Raw genomic sequence first — 10,356 nt, 5'->3', positions numbered from 1 at the left:
TGAGGGCATGTGTGGGCACGTGGGTACTGGAGTTGAGCAGTGTGGGTGAGGGAGGGCCACAGGTGGGGAGGGATACCTAGCCCAGTGGTGGCAGAGGAGGGGCGCGGGGGAGGGAGCAGCCTGCGGTTGGGGAGAGTAGCAGGGGCCTGATAAGTGGCTCTAAACAATCCCATCTGCTATCTGGGCTGGGTGGAATTTCTGATGGTGTCCCGGCTGCCTGCCTGAGGTGGATGATGGTCCTCAGGCTGCAGCTGCCTCCTGCTGTTTGAAGCTGGGCCCCTCCCCAAGCCCCTGCTCCCCAGCCCAGGACCTGCATTCCCCAGCTGCTATAGGAAGCACTTCTGAGAAGGGCACTCTCTGTGCCTGTGCTCCTGCTGCCCAGCCCCGAGCCCCTCCCTGGGGGCAGGCCCCTGTCAAACCAGCCCAGCCCCCAGCAGCAGCGGGAGCTCCAAGCAGGGGTCCCAGAGCACCCCAGCCTGAGGTCCTGGAGGCACCTGAGAAGAGCCTTAATGCTGCACACTCTCCCCGCTCAGGGCCGGATTCAAGATCATAACCCCAGGGGCTTCCCTGGTAGCACAGTGGTTAAGAATCCGCCTGCCAATGCAGGGGACACGGGTTCGGGCCCTGGTCTGGGAGGATCCCACATGCCGCAGAGCAACTAAGCCCGTGCGCCACAACTACTGAGCCTGTGCTCTAGAGCCCGTACAACAAGAGAAGCCATCCAATGAGAAGCCGGAGTAGCCCCCACTCGCCGCAACTAGAGAAAGCCCACACGCAGCAACAAAGATCCAACGCAGCCAAAAAAAAAAAAAAAAATCATAACCCCAGCCCTGACTCCTGGGCCAGGCTCTAGACACAGACAGTCTTACTGACAGCTGCCCCGACTGAGAGACCGTGATCCCCCTCAGGAATCTGTCTGAGGAGATACAGGTGTCCCTGTTCTACACGTAAGGAAACGCACTCAGAGATGTTCCACTCACCCAAGCAGCAGTGATCGGGATGGAAGCCGGGGTTAGGCCGGAGCTCAAGCCCATCCTTAACCGCTGCGCTCTTACCCGACACAGCGCCGGTAAAAACCAACTTGTGGTTTCCCCTCCACGGGGAGCTTCCTGGCTAGACCCCGCCCCACTGCGCTGCTCCGGTGGGCCCTCCACACTGTGGTCTGACCTCTGAAACAGCTGTGGCATCAGCCATCACCTTGCCCACCGGGAATCTTTGTGTACCCTGCAACCCTGCCAGGAGATAGGTGGGTCCCTGGCCCTGAGGCTGCGGCTCTGGAAGCACGTGCGAGGCAGGACCTGGGAGAGCTTGCCCAGATAGTCCGGGTAGGAAGGATGGAGTTGGGATTCGAAGGATTACAAAAGTTTTAAAGCCCTGGAGGCTCTGTGCTTTTAAGACTTTTTTCTATCATCATTCAGTTTTTTCGGTTTGGTTTGATTAGGTTTTTTAAAATCAGAGAACAGTATAAGACGGAGGTTAAGAAGAGCATGGACTCTGGGGACAGATTGTTTGGATTCACATTTTGGCTCTGTCACTGACTGTGTGACCCTACATAAGTTATTTAAACTCTCTGAGTCTTAGTTTCCTCATCTGTAAAATGAGTATGATAATTGCTTTACTGTGGGGCGGCTTTGATGAGATAATGCATGCCACGTGTTTAGAAAGTGTGTGGCACATAGTATGTGCTCATAGATATTTGCTATGACTATTATTAAAAAGTAATTCATGGGCTTCCCTGGTGGCGCAGTTGTTGAGAGTCCGCCTGCCGATGCAGGGGACGCGGGTTCATGCCCCGGTCCGGGAAGGTCCCACATGCCGCGGAGTGGCTAGGCCCGTGAGCCATGGCCGCTGAGCCTGCGTGTCTGGAGCCTGTGCTCCGCAACGGGAGAGGCCACAACAACAGTGAGAGGCCCGCGTAACGCAAAAAAAAAAAAAAAAAGTAATTCATGTCAATTGTAGATAATATGCATATGCAAAGAGAACATAGAAAATCACTGGCAGAGCTATCATTTTGATATTCTTTATAGGTTATCTGCTTATTTTATAATTTTTAAATTAATGAACATGAATCAAAATTTAAAAGGTACCAAAGGATTTACAGAGTAAATTTTCCTTGATCTGTCTCTTATGACCTAATTCTCCCCAGTGGAAGCCTATAGTATCAGATTCTTATGAATCCTTTCAGAGCCCTTTCCCTCACCCTCTCCATATGTAGACATACACACACCATAAGGCACTATAGTATAGAGACTATACTTACTTTTCTGTGCCTTGCATTGTTCCCCTAAGCAATAGGTCTTGGGCATAGAGACATACAGAGATGCCTCATTTTTTGTTTACCATTGTATAGTGTTCCATTAAATGTGTTATATGAATTCCATAGAAGTGGAATTCATGGATCAGTGTGTGGGTGCAAAGTGTGTGCTGGTGTGGGGTAAGGGGACAGGAGTTGGGACTTCAGTTCCCAGGACCCTCCTCTGCTCTGAGCACCCCTCCCTAAGCTTGGTTCCTTGGCCTGGACTCCCTGGGCATGCTCAGATACTGAATTATGTGGCATTACTGACTGACCACCTGTCCCAGGGGCCCAGAGACATCTCCTGCCCAGACTTCAGGGCTCAGCACCAGACCATATGCAGGCCCAGCCTGTGGAGGGGTCTTCAGATTAACTGCCTGAAGGACAGGCCCCGGGGCGGGGCAGCTGGCCCCTCTTTCCCAAGGGGCTAGAACTGGGCCAGCAAGAGCTCATGCCTGGAGCCAGCCCAGCTTCACTGCCTTGCACCTGAGCTGCCAGTGCCCCCTTCTCCCAGTTTGGGCCATTGCACTTGGTCCCAGGTACAAACACATTCCTGCCAGCCCAGAGAGGCTCCCCAAGGCTGCAGTCCCTGGGTGGGGCAGCGGGGAGCAGCTTCCCCTCTGTCAACTGAAGTCTCATCTCCTCCCAGGCGCCTGGGTTGAGTGTCTTGGCTGAGCTGGTAATGCTTGTTGATGGAGAGATGGATTGTTGTGGAAATAGTCCCAACCAGTTCAGGTAGAGATGGAAAACAGTTGGTTGCCCAGGCAACTGACAACCTTAGTGGAGTAGAGAAAAGGTAATTGTAAGGAAACTGCCATGGTTCTGTCTTTCCTTCTGGTAGGCTTTGCCTAGACTCCTTCCTCCTCCCTTCTTCCCTGGACATGAGCACCAGGCACCCCCAGCCTCTCCAGGGGCAACTCTGCCCCATTAGGAGTCAATTCAGTTCACAGTTACTGAGTTCTTGCTGTGTGCCTGACTCTGTGCTCAGCTGCGGGAATGCAGAAAGGGGGTCAGGCCTGACGGATTAAGAGTGCCAGATCTGGAGTCAGGTCAGTTTGGCCACTTAGCTGTGTGACCTTGAACAAATTCCTCGACTCCTCTGTGCCTCATTTTTCTATCTATAAAGTGGAAATAGCATGGGTAATACGTACCCCTTAGGGCTGTAGAGAGGATGAAAAGAGTTATTAACATGCATAAGGCACTTGGCATAGTGGTTGGTACATAAAGAAGCAGGCGATAAGTGTTATGTTATCTTTATTGCTACTATTACCATCATTCTACCAAGATGAGCCGAACAAATGACATGTTACTCATGCCTGAGGAGCTTCATCTTGGATCTTTTCAACTGGAAGGCAGAGTTGACTTCTCAGCCCTTTTACGGCAGCCAAGCCCAATGTCTGGGCCTCAGGAACAAAGATGAACAATGGTGTCCTTAGAACTGAAGCTCCGGGGCCAATCCTTTCATAGGGTAGGGACCTTATTAACTTCCTTTGAAACCTCTTGCCCTAGTCCATACCCATCAGCCCCCATCAGCTAGAGACCTGCCCACAGAAGTTGAAGCAAGAGAGAGAAAAATTAGGAAAGAAAACACCTTTTTTCATTTTTTTTCTCCTATAGATTTTTAAAAGATATTACGGGGGTAGGTAGATTTCTTTTCTGCCCCAGCCTTAGATTGGACTAATTGATGGGGGATGGCCCAGAGAGGTAAGTGGCTAACCCAAGGTCACACAGCCAGGCATGGCAGAACTGAGTCTGCCTCTCCCTCTCTTCCTCCTCCTCCTTCTCTTAGGTCCAATAAGGCCTCCTTTTCCCAATGGCCGTGCCTGAGGGTCCTCTCTGCCCTTCCTGACACCCCCCTCCCCGGGGGGTGGGCACAGGTGTGGCTGCCCAGCAGCTCCCGGTGCCTCGGGAATGAATGAGGCTGGCTTTGTTGCGGCCCCAGCAGCTGCGGCCGTTTGAGTTTCCATTAAGCCCTTTCTGCGCCTTGGTCTGGAGCAGGAGGCTCGGCATTTAAAGGTCACCCGGCGTTTGAAGCTGCAGTGACATTAATAGCTTGGGAAGAAAACAAGACTGCGCGGGGACCGGAGGACAAGGCGCCTCTGTCAGAGCTGTCCCCCGCCCCCCCTCCCCCGCCGGGTGCTCACGCGCATACACACACACTTACACACTCGGACACACACACACACACACACAGACCCTGACAGCCTCTCTCTGTCTCTTGTCCCGCCCTCCTTTCTCCCCTTTTGGGGCCTCTCCAGCTCAGAAGCCAAGAAGCTCAGGCAGACTTCCCTGTGCCCTGCCCCCATCACGTCTGAGGTGACAATTGGACAAGGATGCAGCTGCCCCAGGCCCAGCAGCCTCTCCATTAACATTGCCGTTGCCCACTTGAGGTTTCCCCAGGACTTAACCATGGTTACACAAGCATCCCAGGGGTCATATGACCTCATTCTGGCCCTGCTGGCTTTTGCAGCCCGGATTCCTAATGAGACAACATAAGCCTGGGCCTGGTCTTCTCATACGGGAAATGAAAGGGCTGGCAAGCAGGGTGTATCTTGCTTGCCAGTTCTAATCACTTGGTAGTGGCTTGCCCAGAGCACTGAGTTGAAAAGGCTTCTGAGGCTGTGCGGGTTCCATAGGACAGTACCTAGATGGATTAGTGATGTCTGCCAAGGACACAGGATATAAATAAGTGGCGTGTGTGCCTTGTATTTCACACCTTGGGAATAAATTATTTTGAAACTCTTCCAGTCTTGGATTCTAAGATCCCTGGAGTGGCTGGGTGGCTCCTCTTCCTTTTAGTCAGCCCGAGAGTAGGGGGTGGGGCTGATTTTTGAGTTCTTGGAGAGAAGCTGATCTGTATGCCCTTTCCTGAGAGCAGCTGTGGCCTGAGCCCTGGGACACCACCTAGTGGCCTGGAATGGTAGTGCCGTTGGGCTGGGCCCAGATCTTATGCAAGAAGGGACAGCGAGTCCCTCTGCAGGCTGTGATCACAGCAATTACAGATAGATCACAAGATTCGGTCTGTCCCTGGAAGTTTTCAGAGGAGGGAGCCAGGGGTGTGCAGGGACACAGCTGGCCTCGGGTAGTCACTTCAGAAGAATGGGGAGGGGGGGCGTGCAGAAAAGTGCTGGCAATTGGGACCTCTGGCCTCCCAGCCCCATACCTCCTCCTGAGGCCTCCTCTTCTAATCCCCACCTTTTGGGGTTGAGTCCTGGTCCTCCTGGGAGGCAGCAGAGTATCAATTCAGGTGTTGGAGGGGGTCGATCTCTCCTGCCCGCTGGAGCTGTCGCTGGCTTGGAAAGAAGACCAACAGACCAGCCTTGTGTGCCAGGGAGGAGGCCCTCAGGCCAGGTGGCAGAGGGCTCAGGCACCTTAACCGTGTCACTGAGCAGCCTTGGCCTTGGTCGCTTCGTCTGTGAAGTGGGGTAATAATGCACACCCTGTATAAATGATAGGTTTGTCGTGAGGACTAAATGAGAATGCAGAGAAGACAGGGCTTTGGAAATGAAGAAAGCACCCCGTCCCCACCGTTGATATGAGCCGGAGAAGGAAGAGAGAGGAAGGGAACCCACGGTTGCTGCACTCCAACTTCTTTCCTTCCCTTCTTTACTCATCCGCCTGATAAGTTACGTTGGAGCTGCTGTTGGACATCCACGTGGAGGCAGCGGGTCAGCTGTGCAAGTGTGGAGTTCAAGGGCGTGTTCCCGGGAGACCTCAGGGGGAGAGACATGTGGGAGCCAATATTCGGCGTGTAGACAGTATCAGAGCTGTGGGACTGGATGAGATCACTCAAGGTTTGAGTGTAGCTCAGGAAAAGGGCCAAGACCCGGGCCGGAGGTCGCACCAACCTGTCTTGTTGGCTGCTTCCTATGCCGAGGCACCCGTATAAATTCTATCACAACACATAGGTATGATCCCAACTTTGACAGACGAGGAAGCTGAGGTTCAGAGAAGTGAAATAATTTCTCCAAGTCACACAGCCTTACCAGGCCCAGGCAGAATGGGAATCCATTCTGGCTCCTGGGCTCTCACATCCCCCATGTGGACCCTACCTGGCCCTGCAGGAGACTGGCTGGGATGACCTTGGGCAAAGTCGGGAGAATGACTCTCCGACTCTCGGACAGCTGGCCCACCTCCCTGGGCCAGGCCGGGAGTGACTCAGGCCTTGGCTGTCTACACACGCTTGGAGGGAAGCTTGGCTGTCTGCCGCCCCTGCCAGGCCTGGATTCCTTTCTGGGGAGGCGGAAGGCCTGGCTCCCTGGGACCTGGGGGAGGACAGGTGTGGGGTTTCGGCTTCCCAATCCCCAGGTTGCTCACAACCTGTGAGTTCAGGAGAGCCTCTGAGTCTGCCTCCAAGAGGTCTAATGGGCTCAGCAGGTTAGATTCACTTCCTTTTTCAGAAGTCAGGGGTTATCTCCCTCTGTTTCCCTGCCAGTGCCCAGCAAGCCAGGGTTCAGAGAGGCGGAGGAGTGATTTCCCCAAGGTCACAGAGCCAGTTCTGGGGCAGAGCCAACAGACCCCCTCCCTGCCCTCCCTCCGCCAGTGCCGTCTGGGTCACATTTCCTCTGCTGGAATGTCAGCCAGGCTGTGCCGTCTCCTGAGCCTTTCTGAGGTTCCTCCGCTCCTAGCCCTGCAGGCCTGACTTGGCATTTTTGCCTCTTAGGAAATGGGTTCCTAATTCTGGCTTCTCTACACACTAGCTGTGTGACTTTGTACAAGTTACCTAACTTCTCTGAACTGGTTTTCACAGCTATAAAGTGGGGACAATAACATCTATCTCTGGAGTTGTAAAAAAGAGATTAAACGTGAAAGCGCCTGGCACAAGCTCGTACACCTAAGCTGCCTACTTCATTTTTTCATGTGTTTAAAATTTTTTTTCATTTGAGCTGTGCCGGTTGGAGAAGGCAGCCTGGCACGGATGACTCTGACCCTGAGGACAGTCCTCCCTGCTCCCAGCCACGCCGGCCAAACCTCAGCCCTGGCCTCAGCCTTTGCACTTGAGCTCAGCGAGGGCTGGGGAGATGGTCCTTTGAGAAATGGGGGCCCTCACAGCGGCCCCTCCTGGTGTTAATTGTAGGCAGCCTGGCTTTGGGGGTCCGTGGGTCCTTGCAGAGTCCTATGAAAATGGCATTTCTCTACACTGAATCCTGTTTCCCATTACTGTTTCTGAGCCACTTTCTCCTCATCCACAGAAACGCTCTCTGATGGAAAAGTCAAGGCTTTACCGCTCCTGCTCTGTGTCCTGGGCATCTCCTCTGGTCCTGGGTTTCGGCTCTTCATCTGTAATGTGCAGCAGGCTGTAGCGTTGTTGGCCGTTTTCATGTCGCGGCAGACACACAACGTGCTCTTTTTCAAGGCTTTGCACCTGGGGTAAATGGAAGCAGCTGCTGCGGCCCAGCCTCCCCTGGGGCTGTGAGGATCGGTATCTCCTTCCCGAGGGCTGACAGAATTTCGGGGGGTTGATATCCAGATGCTGGGGAAGGATTGCCTAGAATCCCCCGCCCCACCCACTCCAGGAGCAGCTTGGCTGGCATACCAACTGCCCCTGGCTCTCTGCCTGCCTTGTGGGGCAGTGGCAACAACAGTCACCCAGCTAACCACGTTCCAGGCACTGTGCTGAGGATTATCCTGTTTAATTCTCATGGAAGCCCCATTCGTATAGGTGAGGGATTGGGCACAGAGAGGACAGGGGATGGGTACCAGGTCCCACAGCTGGAGCGGCAGAGCGGGAGTTGCAGCCTGGGGCTGAATCAGGGCACTTACTTAAACGGTAGGAGGGCAAGAAGGTTTCCTGGGGGCTTCCCGACACTCAGGCCTGGAGCCCGAGGGACCTGTAAAGAGGGCTGTTAATGGGGAAAACGTGGACCCCATCATCTTCCTTCTTCCTCTGTCAGGGAGGGGATCAGGTCCTGGCCTCTTTCTCCAAGGGGCTGCCCTTGGCAAAGTGAGAGCCAGGTCCCTCAATCTGAAATTACTCGAGCGGGAGGGCGAAGGTGGTGAAGGTGGCTGACTCCAGAGGCGTTAGCATAAGGCACTGACCCCCATGTGTGACGACACCAGGACAGCAGATTGCAGCCCAGGGCACGGCTTCTGGGGCCTCCTGGCCCTGAGGTCCTTGTCAGAAGCCTCAGGGCAAGTTTCCAGAACGCAGGACAAAGGTAGACACCAGGGTGGAGCCCCACTTTGGAGGGTGTTTTGGCAGCATCCTCTGACCTTACAGTGTGTCAGGGCGGGTGGAAGGTGTGGGTGAGGGGAGTTGGGGTGTCTAAAGCCAGCTGTGGGAGGCCACGTCACACTTGACTCCCCTCCTGTGTTCATCCTCATAACACATTTCTTGGACAGATCCTTTGAGGTCACTCCTCTGTGCTTCCTTGTGCACTGGCTTTGGCCTCTCTGAGCTGTGACTCGCTCATCTGGGAGGCTTTGGCCTCTCTGAGCTGTGACTCGCTCATCTGGGAAGCGACGGGGTGGAGGAGGTTGGATAATAAATCATACTCCACCCAGTCATCAGAATACTACTCAGGCATTAAGGACCATGAAGGGGATCTCTATGTTCTGACATGAGAAGATGGCTACAATCAATCATTAAGTGGAAAAAAGGAAGTTGCATAGTAGAATTTATGGTCTGATCACATTTCAGTAAAATGAATTCATACATATGGTAGTATGTGCATAGAAAAATGTATCTGCATGTAGATATTCCAGTGTTAAGAGGTTTTCTCTGGGGTTGGGAGGGGATTATAGTTCTGTAACATCAGTGTCCGGAGGCTGCATGGGGCCCATGTGCTTCTAGTTTCCTGCTCTTAAACACAGCCCGCCTCCCTGGGACTAGGCAGACACCCACCCAGCAAGCCGAGAGAGCATGAGCCCCGGACAATTTCCACGTCCCTCGAAGGAGGTGGAGGTTTGAAGGAGATAAGAATCTCAGCATGGTGGCACTGGAAGGCACTGGGGGACAGTATGAAGCCCCACTTTTACCTGTGAGGGGACTAACCTTTAGGGACAGAAGGAATCGGTGGTAGTGATGTGTCTTCTGGCCTCAGGGTGAGGGAGGGCGCTTCCAATGCACCTTCCACACCCTCTGGTCTGGTCTTCCTTTCATCATCAGTTAACTGTGGAGATCATGGCAAGGAAGATCATGCTGATTTGCTCACACCAGCTCTTCTCTATCATCTGTTAAGATGATGACCCCGAGTACTAGAAAAGGACTTAAGAATATCCTTTGCTGGAACAGTCCCTTAAAATAAAGCTGCCACTTTTCTACAATTAGCAAAATTACCGTACATCCTGGGATAAGCATGAGAAAGTCAGAACTTGATGTTTTTGGACACATTCAACTCTCAGTTACCTGCACGAGCAGAAGTGCTATCTTGGAAGTGATTTACAGGCCTGGTTCTGAGTGGGCTGCACTGCGTTCTGTTGCAGATTTCCTGGAGCTCTGCACAAGTGGATGCCATGATGGTGGGGCCCTGAGGTGAGGGAGCTAAGGAAAGCAGAGACTGGATGGGCTGAAGACCAGTGGGGGAGGACATTGCCTATACAGAGCCCCTCCTGCCCCAGTCAAGTCTCTAGGAGTCCTTGGCAGTGTGTGTAGTGGTTGAGACCAGTGGCTCAGGGGCCATAGTGCTGGGTTCAAATCCGGCCTCCTCCACTTTCTCAGGTCTGTGCCTCTGCATAAGGGGGATAATAGCACCTACCTCATAGTGGTGTCAGGATGTAAGCCCTTGCTAACAGGTAAAGAGCTGTGGCTGTTTACCGCAGCTGGAGAGAAAGCAGAAAGAAGCTGTTCTCCTGTGGGCTTGGCGGGGGTCGCCGAGTTCGTTGCATTCTGCCCCTGACTCTTGTCTCCCTCGGTTTCAGGTGGGATGGTCCGTGGAGCCGGACCCAGGATGCTCCCGGGGTGTGGATGACCAGCCGCCCAGCCCTGCACGGCCCAGGCCCGGATGCCGCGCCCTTGTCTCCTGACCCGGGGACCCCGCCCGTCGCGGGACTGAGCTTCCAGAAGCCGCCGAGCGAGCGGCGACGGCGCAGGGACCCGGGGGAAGGGGCTCGGCGCCGGCGGG

At 53.9% G+C, this 10,356-nt stretch overlaps 1 protein-coding gene across 1 annotated transcript in view; it reads left to right on the top strand.

Annotated features, from left to right (window-relative positions):
• The first annotated feature begins 999 nt into the window (after positions 1-999).
• CUEDC1 (CUE domain containing 1) overlaps positions 1,000-10,356 on the top strand; it is a 26,116-nt gene continuing 16,759 nt past the window's right edge. Inside the window, exons 1-3 of the mRNA XM_007463890.1 lie at positions 1,000-1,069; positions 7,486-7,663; positions 10,154-10,351. Of these exons, the coding sequence (XP_007463952.1) occupies positions 1,000-1,069; positions 7,486-7,663; positions 10,154-10,351 (446 nt within the window). The remainder of the gene's footprint in view (positions 1,070-7,485; positions 7,664-10,153; positions 10,352-10,356) is intronic.

The sequence above is a fragment of the Lipotes vexillifer genome, unplaced genomic scaffold, assembly GCF_000442215.2.
Source record: "Lipotes vexillifer unplaced genomic scaffold, Lipotes_vexillifer_v1.1 scaffold333, whole genome shotgun sequence".
In the NCBI taxonomy this organism is placed as follows: Eukaryota; Metazoa; Chordata; class Mammalia; order Artiodactyla; family Lipotidae; genus Lipotes; species Lipotes vexillifer.
This window is presented reverse-complemented; position numbering and strand designations above follow the sequence as displayed.